Source organism: Leuciscus leuciscus (genome assembly GCF_965113295.1).
Source record: "Leuciscus leuciscus genome assembly, chromosome: 3".
In the NCBI taxonomy this organism is placed as follows: domain Eukaryota; kingdom Metazoa; phylum Chordata; class Actinopteri; order Cypriniformes; family Leuciscidae; genus Leuciscus; species Leuciscus leuciscus.
Window position 1 is genome coordinate 798,021 of NC_138727.1, and position 14,571 is coordinate 812,591.

General features: G+C 41.9%; 1 protein-coding gene across 2 annotated transcripts in view; it reads left to right on the forward strand.

Annotated features, from left to right (window-relative positions):
- LOC309494412 (uncharacterized protein) overlaps positions 1-14,571 on the forward strand; it is a 51,599-nt gene that overhangs the window by 26,914 nt on the left and 10,114 nt on the right. For both annotated transcript variants that reach the window (XM_082163744.1, XM_082163743.1), the window contains exons 38-50: positions 115-273; positions 2,671-2,751; positions 2,970-3,053; positions 3,129-3,245; positions 5,246-5,434; positions 6,248-6,403; positions 7,134-7,214; positions 7,511-7,621; positions 7,716-7,898; positions 8,060-8,275; positions 8,477-8,683; positions 8,763-8,966; positions 9,737-9,880. In XM_082163744.1, the coding sequence (XP_082019870.1) occupies positions 115-273; positions 2,671-2,751; positions 2,970-3,053; positions 3,129-3,245; positions 5,246-5,434; positions 6,248-6,403; positions 7,134-7,214; positions 7,511-7,621; positions 7,716-7,898; positions 8,060-8,275; positions 8,477-8,683; positions 8,763-8,966; positions 9,737-9,880 (1,932 nt within the window). The remainder of the gene's footprint in view (positions 1-114; positions 274-2,670; positions 2,752-2,969; positions 3,054-3,128; positions 3,246-5,245; positions 5,435-6,247; positions 6,404-7,133; positions 7,215-7,510; positions 7,622-7,715; positions 7,899-8,059; positions 8,276-8,476; positions 8,684-8,762; positions 8,967-9,736; positions 9,881-14,571) is intronic.

The window sequence follows — 14,571 nt, forward strand, 5'->3', positions numbered from 1 at the left end:
AGTCAACAGAATGTCTATAGGGCTGCATCAGAATAAAGTGTTTCTGAAGCTTCTTGAACATGATCTCCTGTGATTTGAGATCCGTTATGAGCCCGTTTCTCCGCTGGTTCACAGATGGAGCTGTTGAGGCAAGGGCTTCTATCCGCGTGTGCCGAGAGAGACCGTCTGATGGCCGAGAGAGACGCTGCATCCAACCAATCCAGCGCCTCCGTCAGTGTGACATCACTGAGTGAGGGAGGAGACCTTCAGGAGATCCTCCAGGGCGTTCGAGAGGTAACACCACATGACTATATAGGGGCTTTCGCGGAACGAGCAACCAGGGTGTGTCCCCGAGAACTAATGGTTCCCACAGGAATGTTTTCCTGGTTGCGTTCGCACCGCCAGTAGGAACTCTGAAGTGACGTGAGACACGCTTGTTGAGACTTTTATTTTGACGGCGCTGAGAACGCCTGAGCTCACAGTGCTCACATTCTCCTGTTCATTAGTGTACGATCTGTCTAACAGTCCTGTGTAATACATCATTATATAGAACTGTTATACACTGACAGTAGCCAGTGATGAAGACTTATTAGCGTGTGTCGTAGACAGTGATGAAGAGTTATTAGCGTGTGTCGTAGACAGTGATGAAGACTTATTAGCGTGTGTCGTAGACAGTGATGAAGTTATTAGCGTGTGTCGTAGCCAGTGATGAAGAGTTATTAGCGTGTGTCGTAGACAGTGATGAAGAGTTTTTAGCGTGTGTCGTAGACAGTGATGAAGAGTTATTAGCGTGTGTCGTAGACAGTGATGAAGAGTTATTAGCGTGTGTCGTAGACAGTGATGAAGAGTTATTAGCGTGTGTCGTAGACAGTGATGAAGAGTTATTAGCGTGTGTCGTAGCCAGTGATGAAGACTTATTAGCGTGTGTCGTAGCCAGTGATGAAGAGTTATTAGCGTGTGTCGTAGACAGTGATGAAGAGTTATTAGCGTGTGTCGTAGACAGTGATGAAGAGTAATTAGCGTGTGTCGTAGACAGTGATGAAGAGTTATTAGCGTGTGTCGTAGACAGTGATGAAGAGTTATTAGCGTGATGAAGAGTTATTAGCGTGTCGTAGCCAGTGATGAAGACTTATTAGCGTGTGTCGTAGACAGTGATGAAGACTTATTAGCGTGTGTCGTAGCCAGTGATGAAGAGTTATTAGCGTGTGTCGTAGCCAGTGATGAAGACTTATTAGCGTGTGTCGTAGCCAGTGATGAAGAGTTATTAGCGTGATGAAGAGTTATTAGCGTGTCGTAGCCAGTGATGAAGACTTATTAGCGTGTGTCGTAGCCAGTGATGAAGAGTTATTAGCGTGTGTCGTAGGCAGTGATGAAGAGTTATTAGCGTGTGTCGTAGCCAGTGATGAAGAGTTATTAGCGTGTGTCGTAGCCAGTGATGAAGAGTTATTAGCGTGTGTCGTAGCCAGTGATGAAGAGTTATTAGCGTGTGTCGTAGACAGTGATGAAGAGTTATTAGCGTGTGTCGTAGACAGTGATGGAGTTATTAGCGTGTGTCGTAGACAGTGATGAAGAGTTATTAGCGTGTGTCGTAGACAGTGATGAAGAGTTATTAGCGTGTGTCGTAGACAGTGATGAAGAGTTATTAGCGTGTGTCGTAGACAGTGATGAAGAGTTATTAGCGTGTGTCGTAGACAGTGATGAAGAGTTATTAGCGTGTGTCGTAGACAGTGATGAAGAGTTATTAGCGTGTGTCGTAGACAGTGATGAAGAGTTATTAGCGTGTGTCGTAGCCAGTGATGAAGAGTTATTAGCGCGTGTCGTAGCCAGTGATGAAGAGTTATTAGCGCGTGTCGTAGACAGTGATGAAGAGTTATTAGCGCGTGTCGTAGACAGTGATGAAGAGTTATTAGCGTGTGTCGTAGACAGTGATGAAGAGTTATTAGCGCGTGTCGTAGACAGTGATGAAGAGTTATTAGCGTGTGTCGTAGACAGTGATGAAGAGTTATTAGCGTGTGTCGTAGACAGTGATGAAGAGTTATTAACTCCTAATAATCCTCCATTAAGGGTTGGAACTGATTTCTGGTCCATTTTTACCTTTTATAAGTGCAATTTTTATGATTGACCTTATTAAATGTATATTGTGTTTTATGTCACATTAGCCTTATCAATAACAATCTATTGTATTCCGATTGATTGAAGTAATTGCTAAACGTAAATTTATGAACAACTCATATTTAGGTGACAGTTTATTTTAGTGTCTCTTTTGCATTTTATAGCTTAAAATAGTTTAATAGTTTATAAACTTTACACTGAAAAAGATGGAAGAGAAGCTCCATCTGACATGGTATTTACGCTCCTCTATTGTGTCGTATATCCGTGTGAAACGCTTCTGGAACAAGAACAAATGTGGGCGGGGCTTGATTGTGTCTGTGGGGAATTGTTTGGATGGTTGTGGTTTGCTATTGGCTGATCTCATGTGAGTGACAGGTTATAGCCCCGCCCTCATCATCAGAGAAGAGAAGTCGCTGTTATTTAAGATTATTATAACAATAATGATGTGCACCGATTAAACATTTTACAATAAACACTGATTACAAGAATTGTCAATTTTGATTTCATGATGAATATTTTCTGAATGAAGCAGTTTAAGTGTTTTCTCAATAAAATCTCTCTATCTCTATCTCTATATAGCTGATCCAGGTCCAAGGACAGCTCAAACAGAAGAAACATCAGGAGTCTGATCAGATGAGCCAGAAAGCTCAGCTTGAGAAGGTACGTAACGGTCTGTGTGTTCTCTACATATTACATCATGTTGAGTTCTGCTGCAACAGAGAACCGGTTTCTATTTAAATAAAGTGTAACTTGAGCCGTGTTGCAATGAGTCCATCAAACAGCTCTCAATCCCATAAATTGTGGGAAAAGGGGAACCAGTTCTATCACTTACAATTCCTATCCCTCATAATGTGTGATTTCTTTGTGATGGTGTCCAGATTCAGGCTCTGACGGAGGAGCTGGAGTCTCTGAGTCGTCGGAGAGAGATGATCCAGAAGGACCTTCAGGAGGCAGCAGCGACTGTGAGGATTCATGACATCACTGTAACGTCCTCTGAGATCCTCAACACCACTGACTGTTGTTACTCTCTCCTGCAGTCTAAGATGTATCAGGATTTGCTCCATGTGAGTAAGGAGGAGCTGAAGCAGCAGCAGAGAGAGAAGGCAGAGCTGATGGAGCAGAGCGAAGTGAAGGAGTCCCAGCTTCAGCAGAGGGTAAAGGATAAATTCTGATTTCTTTCTTAAATATTAGCAGAATTTGAATTCTAAAGGCAATGCTTAAAGGTCCCATGACATGAAATTTTCACTTTCTGAGGTTTTTTAACATTAATATGAGTTCCCCTAGCCTGCATATGGTCCCCAAGTTTCTAAAAATGTTAATCTGTGTAAATCGAGCTTTTGCTATCTTTCTCTGCCTTTGAGAAAATGGAGGCTCATACGCGCTGATCTTGAATCTCCTCCTTATGACGTCATAAGGAGGAAATGTTACCTCCCCTGTCTCTGCTTTGCCCGCCCAGAGAATATTTTCCGCCCATGAGAAAATGCGCTAGGAAGTAGGAACGCGCGCGCGATTTTAGTTTGTCCACGAGAGATATCATGGCTTTTGAGCGAGCGAAGCATAACAATTGCTCAATAATTGGATGTACAAATGAACACCGAAGGGTCAATACAGAGCTGGGCTTGCTGAACGTCTGAAACTAAAGTCTGGATCACTCTCTTTGGCTCAGCTACACACCTCGGACAAGTAAGTCAACTAATGATATATAAGTGTGTTGCTTCACTGTTTATGGTTACCTAGATTTTACACGTAGAATGTGGCTGTAACATTAGCTATGCAGCTATGCAGTTTATGTGTGTGAATACACACACTGTAACGCGAGTGTTGTACACGTCTTTGTTATTTGGATAACCGTTTTCCTGTTGGTTATATGGCGCGCGCGATATCCGCATTTCAAGATCGCAGAGCTTGATGTAATTGTAATAAGATAAATACAGACGTTACAGATCTCTCGTGAAAAGGCAACAGTAGGTTAGCATTAGCTACATGATAATAACTGTAAACCATCCGAATAAAGTACCGTATCCAGACATAATATTTTAAACTAACCATTCGGAAACGTCCTGCTGGAGCCGCTGAGTTGCAACTTCTTCATCCGTTGCTTCTCCATCTGGATCAGATTCTGGGTCAAACTGAAATGCTTGAACGACTGCGTGTCTTCGTGCCATTGCAATATCCAACGTAAACATGCACGCCACGGTACCGTTGCGCAAGATGGTCAAGGCCACACCCACCCTCCACCTCGCGCCGCCTTTCTCCTCCTTATTAGTATTTAAAGCTACAGACACCGAAACGGCCCGTCTGAAGGAAGCTCATTCTGGGACTGGCTTGTAGTGGCTATAATTCTGCACCGAGGCTGAATTTTTGGAAAGGGATTTCAGATACAGTACTAGGGACCACTAAGGCCTATATTAAAGCCTACAAAAAGTAGCATGTCATGGGACCTTTAATGTTAAAGGCAAAAAGTGCTGTGTTGTGTCTTATATCCACAAGAGGGCGCAATATAAACCACATCATCACATCACATCTTTTATTGAAATGACATTCACTATTTAAAGTGCATTAACTTTTGAAACAATTGTTCTTAAATAAAATATAATTTCTTTAATGTGCATGCAGGGAAAATGAGGTTACAATAGTGCATAAAACTGTAAGTGCATCAGTAACCTGAGAACACACACTTCAACACACAGCGTAATGAACTACATGAACACACAACAGCAAACTGACATTCAGAAACACTCACTTCTACTCTCCACATCTACATATAGATCATCACACACACCAGACGCTCTTGATCACACACTCACATGCTGAGCGCTCTCTGTTGAGTGTTTCCAGCTGATGAACACACACTCTCATCCAGTAGTCTCGTGCACCTCTTCACACACCAAAAATTTGAATGCATGGTTTTTGCATTCGAACATGCAGGTTTTTTATTTTTACGCATATTCGGATATTAATATTATTACTCGTCCATATCCCTTTTTGATTAAGCGTGCAGCCCTGCTTTTGATTCATCCAACATTTGCCATATTCCCTGACATTTGAATGATTCTGTCGTAGTGAGTGCTGTTAGACACGGATCAACAACCCTGACATGTGATGTGACGGGTCAGTGATTCAGTGCTGAATCTCTTACTCTGTTTCCTCTCAGTTGAGTCAAATGAGTGAAGATCTGTCGGCTTTGAGTGCCATACGAGACCAGCAAAACACGGAGATCCAGAACCTCCAAACAAACCTCACCTCGCTTACAGAAGAGAAGGATGAGCTCCTGGAGACTCTGAGGAGAGCGAGGGAGGAGGGAGAACAACTGAGACTCGATCTTCAGAAGAGCGAACAGACGGTAAGCGTGTTAATCTGGTAATTTTAGCTCACACTGCTGTAAAAACAGCACCTTTCTTAAAGGTGACACATGCTCCTTTTCACAAGATGTAATATAAATCTATGGTGTCCCCAGAATGTGTCTGTGAAATATCAGCTCAAAATACCAGATAATTTATTATAGCTTGTCAAATTTGCCCCTTTTTGTGTGGAGCAAACACACGCTGCTTTTGTGTGTGTCCCTTTAAATGCAAATGAGCTTTAGCTCCGCCTCCATTCAGAAGAGGGCGGAGTCTTTACACGAGCTTCAGATTCTCCGGCAATAACAGAACAGGCCAATCTCACTCATCCAGAATCCCAGAATAACCAGTAGCGAGTGCAGCCTTACGGAGAGACTCAGGAACTCATTTCTGTAGTTGTTGTGGAGTTACACTGATCATCTCATCATCATGTTTAACTTCTCCACAAGTGTCCACAGTTCCTGAGGTGTTTATAAGACAGCGGTGACATGTTCTGGTCAATAGTGTTCAGTGCTCGTCTGTGCTCAACCACAGAACAGTTTCAGGCTTTGCTGGATCTTCATCATCGCGTTAGAACTGGTCTCTGTTGTCGCTTGTGAAACCAAATGTCGGCTGGTGTGTGTAAACGTGCAGATAAAGGGCCGGTAATATTATAATAAGATCCTCTTCATACATCAGAAGGAGAGCGAAATCTGATCGGCTTATTTTTAGACATGCTTGCAGAGAAAGGCTCAGCAGAACACAGTTACTGAGTTTCACTATTCACGTGTTCTGGGTTGGTATGTCCCCTTTAAAGTAATCTGTTGTTTCTTTAGAGAGACCGTCTGAGCGAGGAGCTGGAGTCTCTCAGTTGTGTGACTGGTCAGCTGGAGGACGAGAAGACTCGCGCTGAGCAGGTCCTCGAGTCTTTAAGAGACGTCACAAAAGAGAGGGATCAACTTAGACGAGAACTGGAGGGAAAGCTGGAGAAGGTGAGGGGAAAGAGTGGGTGAACCAGAATAAATCTCACTTCTACATGCTGGATCTGATGTCAGGTCAATGAAAGCTGTTTAATCGCAAGATTTCATAAACTCATAAATGTTCTTCATGGAACCATCAATGCCAATAAAGAGCCTTTATTAATATGGAATCTTTCCATTGCAAAAAAAGGTCCTTTAGATTGTTAGTGCTCTTCACACTCAGAAAATAATGGTTCTGAACACTGAAGAACCTTTCAAATTTCATCTCTGCGAAAACCCACTTTGGTAATATCAAATTTTAAAGAGTCGGTTCATGAAAAGATCGTAAAACTAATCATATGAATCGAGTGGTTTAGTCCAAATTTTCTAAAGAGACTCGATCGCTTTAATGAACAGACTGAATCGACGCACACAATCTGTTCATCATATAAAGCGGTCGAGTCGCTTCAGAATATTCAATTAATATGGATTAGTTTTCTTCTCTCTCTATTAGATCGCTTTATGAACCTTTTGAAGCGACAAAGTTGCGTAGCTGTCAGTGGAGGGACCGAAGTCGCTCAGATTTCATTAAAATATCTTCATTTGTGTTTTAAAGATGGATAAGTCTTAAAGTTTTTCATTTTTGGGTGACCTATCCTATCAAGAGTGTGTGTGTGTGACCGTAGCTCAGACTTCAGTGCAGGGAAGTGTTCACTGGTTAGTGAGCGTATGATTGTGTTAACCCTGTTATTCTCCACCACAGCTGACACACGTCGAGTCTAAAGCAGAGCAACTGGAGAAGCAGAAGATCCTGCTGGAATCTGAAGTCCATTCGCTCAGTCTGGTGAGAGTCTGAGTCGTGTTTCTAACCCAGAATAACCAGATCTCAGCTTAAATGAGACGCATTCTGTCATTTACTCTCCCTCATATTGTTCCAAACCCATAAGCCTTTGGTTAATATTTGAACCCCAAATAAGATCTTTCTTATGAAACCTGAGATGTTTTTGTCCCTCTAACCAGAGTTTGGTTTTAGCCTGTTTTGGAACAACATGGGAGTAAATGATGAGTTTTAATTTTTGCTGAACTATCCCTTTTATTCTTAACTTGTTGTTTTTAAAGCCGAGTGTCGTTGTGTTTCAGTCTCTCACTGAGGTGAACGCTAGCGTGTCTGCTGATCAGAGTAACATGCAGTCCAAACACCGATCTGCACATCTGATTTCTGAGATTGACGCGTCTGAGGAGAAGCTGCAGGTAAATGCTGATGAGTCTGAAACGTTTGGTTTACATGTGAAGCTCAAGACTCTTTGTCCAGAAATCTGACGTGAGGTTTTACTTCCATGTGAAGGCGGCCTTTGCGAAGCTCCAGCTGATCATCGATCGTCCCACTGATGCGTTACACGACGTGAATCGTGAAGAGTGGGCCGTGATCTATCCGCTGGTTCAGTTCATTCCAGTGGCGCAGAGAAACGTCCACGTGATGCACACAACAAAAACCACTAGACTGAACACCGTGCTGATCGAGATTGCGGTAAGAGTCGGCAGAGACACGAAAATCATCTCACTTGAACATGTTCTGCGTAACAATATATCGCAATACAAAAATTGTGTTGTAATAATATCGAATCGTGACGTGAGGGTATCGTTACACCCCTACTGAAGTGTTAACGTAAGCAAAACACGATGTTGTAGGAGGTGTACAGGAGACTAGCGCAGCGCTGCAAGACTCACTTTGAGACGGAGGTCCGGCGTGACGTGGCCTCGTTCGAGGAGTCTCGACTGCAGGACCTGCTCGTCCTCACGGCTCGGGCTCCGGCTCTGGCTTCACTGTCACTTCAGGACGACTTACAACAGGTCTGGGATCAGAGACTGTTAGATCTGGTGGAAAGACGACAACAGTACCTGCAGGTGTGATCATGTTCATTGTTTGGCAATTTCAACCATTCATGTTTACTCAATTCACATTGTTCTACATTGAATAATTCTGCGGTTGTTGTACGGTCCTAGTACTGAGCCTTGTGGCACTCCATACTAATGAATGAATGACATGACTGTAGTTTTCCATGTTACTCTCTGGTACTGAAGTATCTTATTTTGTGTGTTCATCAGAAATTGGAGTGTGTTCTAAGGGTTCTGAAGGACGGTGTAGCCAAACACTCGGTGCTCGTGTCAGAGGAGCGTCAGCACAGGACTCGTGAGCTCTCGGATCTCACGGCTCTGCTAACGTCTCCTCAGTGCGCCGCTATCGTACAGCTCTACGAGCAACAGATCGCGCGTCGCACTAAAGCCATCGAGCATCTGAATGCACATTATATTGTGAGTAATTCATGCTTTGAAATGGTTTTTCTGTTTTTGTCTCGCTCCTCTTTCCTGACCGATCTGTGCTCGTCAACAGGCTCTGCTGAACGACTGCAAGTCTGAGATCTCGCCGCTCAAATCATCGTCATCTGAGTCTGAGCGGCGGCTGAAGGATCTGAGGAGAGAGACTGTGACTCTGCTGAAAGCGCTAAACGGCACGCTTCCCAAAACTGAGGCTGAACTCCTGCAGGACAATCTCAGTCTGTCGCTGCAACTGCAGAAAACGCAGAAGCAGATGGAGGTACGGAGAGGGGGAATTTATGTAATGGGCATCTTATTGTGAACAATTCGTCCATGCATATGTTTTTTAAAGGTGCTGTAACTTTTTTTTACTCTACTAAAGCATAAAAATACCATATGTTTGCAGATATTCAGGAAACATGCTAAGTTCACATCCTCGTTTCTCTGAAAACACTTCTACAGCCAGTTATTTTACTTATTATTTTACACGTTCTGTGTTGTCAGTCGGTTTTTGTTTTGGTCTGTGTGACTCCACCCACTGCCAATTCAGCCAATAGTATCTCGACAGCCCTGGGGTGCCAGTTGGCGGGAAACGAGCAAACAAACTGGGTCAGAGATTGCAGATTCCACACTGCCTAAAAAGCCTCTATCCATCTACAAATCTATGAACGAGAGCATATTAAAACACGGATAAATCAACTTACAATTGATCAACTTGTAAGTCTCCTTGGCTTTCATTGCGCTCGTTCCTGTTGCGAGGCCTCAAACTGACAACCCGCATGAGTGTCGAGTCTGAGGAGGCGGGGAAACAACAATCTCTGATATTTTGAATTTGGAGTGCAGTACCTATCTCGACCACTAGCTGTCATTCTGCACCTTTAACCTTGTAATTTAATTTAAAAAATGGTCAAGATTGGATCTTCTGGTGACATTACAGACTCTTTATATTAACTAAGTTCAACAAATATTAATGAATATTGTTACAAATTCATTGCTTATTGGTAGTTTCAGTAGCTGATCGTAAAGCGTTACCCATTGTTTGCCTGGCAGGAGATTCGGGAGCAGATGAAGGAGCTGAAGCTTCAGGCTGATTCCTTAAACCGGACACGTCTTCAGCTCCAGGAACTCAGTGCCCAGCTCAAGCAGAAGCAAGGCCTCATTCAGAACCTGGAAGCTAAACTTAAAGAGTCAGAGGTTCGTTAATAGTTGACTTGATGGTCATTGGACAGTTGAGTTTATAAAAAGGAAACAGAAATGTGAAACCCAGTTTAGATCATCAGCACCATATCTAGGTTTTCCATAGTGAAGTAAAAACAATATACTGAACAGAAACTTTTTTTTGTTTGACAATTTGTGTTTTTTCATTTATTTTTATTTTTTATTTACAAACTGTTAATTGTTATATTGTGACCATAGGTGGAGCAGATATCGGTCTGGGTGAACCAATAGCTATGATTCCATCCAACTATTATGCAAATTTTGTGATGTCACATAAGCGCTGGATGGAAACGGCAAGATGTGCATAAATTGTAATATGCATAAGAAACGTTCGTGCTCAATTGAGGCGTATACACTTTCCATCCTCCTATTTTATGCTCAATTTGTTATCACAAAAAAAAACTGGATGGAAACGTGAAGATTGCATAAATTCTAAAAATCAGCAAAAAAAACCCATATGAGCTTAATTGAGGTGGATAATTTTTTTTTTTTATCTGATAAGTCGTCATGCACATAAACTACGATGGAAACACATTTACTGTATAAATCCCTCAATAAAACGTGACTTTGCCTCAGCGTCAGCTGTGATTGGATAACTGGAGTAACCAGTGGACCAATGGCGTCGCAGCATCTCTAATGTTGGGTTGGTGTTTCTGAAAGTCGAAGTGTGTGATCAGAATGATTTGGTGTAATTCCCTCTAGAAGCGTCTCACACACACGAGTGTTCCCGAACACCAGCATCCGAACGCCAGAGAACACGACAGCGTTTACGGTTTCGTCTGACGCTCGAGACACACTCGTTTATGATGGAGGGAATAAGAAACTTGGTTTTATTACTGATATTTAGTGCCAGTTTCCCAGGAAGTGACTGGAATATCGCATAAAACATTTGCGAATAAAGTTAAACTCACATAGTGTCAATAATGCATGCACAATAATGCATATTACCTTTTATTGAGACAGGCCGAGCTGAGAGACCGGTGTTTGGCTCTTGAAACATCACGCGCCGACGCACACAAATCAGTGTTTAACGTTACTAACCCGCTGACTCCGACCGCGTCTACTCCGTGCGTTCCTCAGCATCGGTCGCAATCAGCCATGGTCTCGTTCACTCCGGCTCCAACACGCCACCACGAAGCCTGGGTGGTTCCGCAGCGGAAGACGCGAGTCAGGTTTAGACCAAGACTTTCTCCGACCCTCCCGGTTTTCGAGTTATCGACACAAAACCGCTTCTCCCCTCTACGCGAAACAGAACGCGATGCTGTGATCATCGGCGATTCCATCGTTCGGCACGTACACGCTACGTTAGGTACAAGTAAGGTGCAAAGTCACTGCTTCCCTGGTGCTCGTGTTTCTGAAATCGCTGCTCGCGTTCCCGAGATCCTGAACGGTGACGAGCGCGTCGGAACTGTGGTCCTGCACGCGGGAGTGAACGACATCAGGCTGCGCCAGACGGAGATTCTGAAGAAAGACTTCAGGAATCTAATCGATACGGTACGCAGCACATCGCCTGAAACAACGATCATTGTGTCAGGACCGCTTCCCACGTACCGACTAGGGCATGAAAAATTCAGCAGATTATTTGCGCTAAATGAATGGTTAATGTCATGGTGCAATGAGCAGAAACTGCTCTTTGTAAATAATTGGAATCTGTTTTGGGAGCGTCCTAGGCTTTTCCGTGCTGATGGCTTACACCCAAGCAGATTCGGAGCGGATCTTCTGTCAGATAACATCTCCAAAATGTTAAATACCCTTTGACTAGTAACCAAAAGTCCAAATCATAGTCTCTGCTGCACCAATTCAACTGATATAAATACTAGTGTAGAACATTGCATAGAAACCGTGTCTATTCCTCGTTTAGTGAGATCAAATAATAAATCTAATGCAGGATCTAGGAAAAATCTAATTGTTATTAAAACAGAAAATGTTGCTATTAGTAAACAAAAACTATTTCTAAAGCTAGGTCTTCTAAACATTAGATCACTCACACCTAAGGCAGTTATTGTAAATGAAATAGTCACAGATAATAGCTTCGATGTACTTTGCCTTACTGAAACCTGGCTTAAACCAAATGATTATTTCGGTATTAATGAGTCTACTCCTCCTGGATACTGTTATAAGCATGAGCCCCGTCTGATTGGCCGTGGCGGAGGTGTTGCAACCATTTATAAAGATATTCTAAATGTTACTCAGAAAACGGGTTATAAGTTTATTTCATTTGAAGTACTTGTACTAAATGTTACGCTCTTAGATGTTAGAAAAACATCCCTATTATCTCTAGCCTTGGCTACCGTATATAGACCGCCAGGGCCTTACGCTGATTTCCTAAAAGAGTTTGCAGATTTTCTCTCAGACCTATTAGTCAATGTCGATAAAGCATTAATTGTTGGAGATTTTAACATACACGTAGATAATCCAAATGATGCGTTAGGAGCTGCGTTTACAGATTTATTAAATTCATTTGGGGTCAAGCAAAACGTCACCGGACCAACTCATCGTCTTAATCATACACTCGATTTAATTATATCACACGGAACCGATCCAACCGATATAGATATCATTCCACAAAGTGATGAAGTCACTGATCACTACATGGTAACTTGCATATTACGTACTGCTGTAATATGTCATGCGGCGTCGCGTTATCAACCAGGCAGAACAATCCTCCCATCCACCATAGATAATTTCTCAAATTGCTTATCTAATCTGTCTCAGCTGCTGCCTGAACCCAAACAAACAGATGAACTAGAAGAACTAACTAGCACTATGAGCACCATTCTCTCTAGAACATTGGATGTGGTTGCACCTATTAAATTAAAAAAGGTCAGAGAGAAAAATAAAGCACCATGGTATAACAATACTACGCATGTTTTAAAGAGAGAAACCCGTATTTTAGAGCGTAAATGGAAACAAACTAATTTAGAGGTCTTTAGAATCGCGTGGAAAGACAGTATGTCACGTTATAAAAAGGCCCTAAAAGCTGCCAGGGCTGAGCACCTCCGCAAACTAATAGAAAACAACCAAAACAATCCAAGGTTTCTATTTAACACCGTGGCTAGACTAACAAATAAACAGACGTCACCCGAACAAAATATCCCGTTACAGTTCAGTAGTAATGATTTCATGAACTACTTCACTGAGAAAATAGAAAGCATCAGAACCACAATTATAAACGTTCAATCTTCAATCGCGCCTTACAATTCAGCTTCAATTATCACCCCGAAAGAACAATTACAGTGCTTTACAACTATAGAACAAAAAGAGTTAAATAAACTTATCACTTCATCTAAAACAACAACATGTTTATTAGATCCTATACCAACTAAACTACTGAAAGAAGTGTTATCTGTAGTGGAAGAGCCTCTCCTCAATATTATTAACTCGTCTTTATCTTTAGGTCATGTTCCAAGAACATTTAAACTGGCAGTTATAAAACCTCTCATTAAGAAACCACAATTAGATCATAATAATCTAGCAAATTATAGACCCATTTCAAATCTTCCATTTATGTCTAAAATATTAGAAAAAGTGGTGTCCGCTCAACTGGGCTCTTTCTTGCAACAAAATGATATCTATGAAAAGTTTCAGTCTGGATTCAGACCGCATCATAGCACTGAAACTGCGCTCGTTAAAATCACAAATGATTTACTTTTAGCTTCTGACCAAGGCTGTATCTCAATACTAGTTTTACTTGATCTTAGTGCTGCGTTCGATACTATAGATCACACAATACTCTTAGATCGACTACAAAATTATACTGGTGTTCAAGGACAAGCACTAAGCTGGTTCAAATCATACCTATCTGACCGCTACCATTTTGTCTATTTAAATGGAGAAAAATCGATCATAACTCCAGTAAACTATGGAGTGCCGCAGGGATCTGTATTAGGCCCCCTGTTATTTTCAATATATATGATGCCACTTGGAAATATTATAAGGAAACATGGAATTAGTTTCCATTGTTATGCTGATGACACTCAAATATATATTTCATCACGGCCGGATGAAAACGCTACATTTTCCAAATTGACAGAGTGTGTTAAAGATATAAAAGATTGGATGACGCGTAATTTTCTTTTATTAAATCCAGACAAGACAGAGGTAATACTTATCGGTTCAAAAAACCGCCCACAAAACCTCGCACAATACAACTTTAACATCATAGGATGTCCTGTTACTTTATCCTCTACAGTAAAAGACCTGGGTGTTATACTCGATTGCAACCTGTCTTTTGAAAATCATATTTCTTATGTTACAAAAACAGCCTTTTTCCACCTTAGAAACATTGCTAAGCTACGTAATATGCTATCAGTTTCTGATGCAGAAAAGTTAGTTCATGCATTCATGACCTCGAGACTGGATTACTGTAATGCTTTATTAGCTGGTTGTCCTGCATCCTCAATAAACAAGCTACAGTTAGTCCAAAATGCCGCCGCTAGAGTTCTTACGAGATCAAGAAAATATGATCATATAACACCGATTTTATCATCACTGCATTGGTTACCTATAAAGTTCCGTATTAATTACAAGGTATTGCTACTGACTTATAAAGCCCTAAACGGCTTAGCTCCAGTCTATTTAACGGATCTTCTATCGCCCTATAATCCATCGCGCTCTTTGAGATCACTAAATTCAAGGCTTTTGGTCATACCTAGGATATCCAGAAC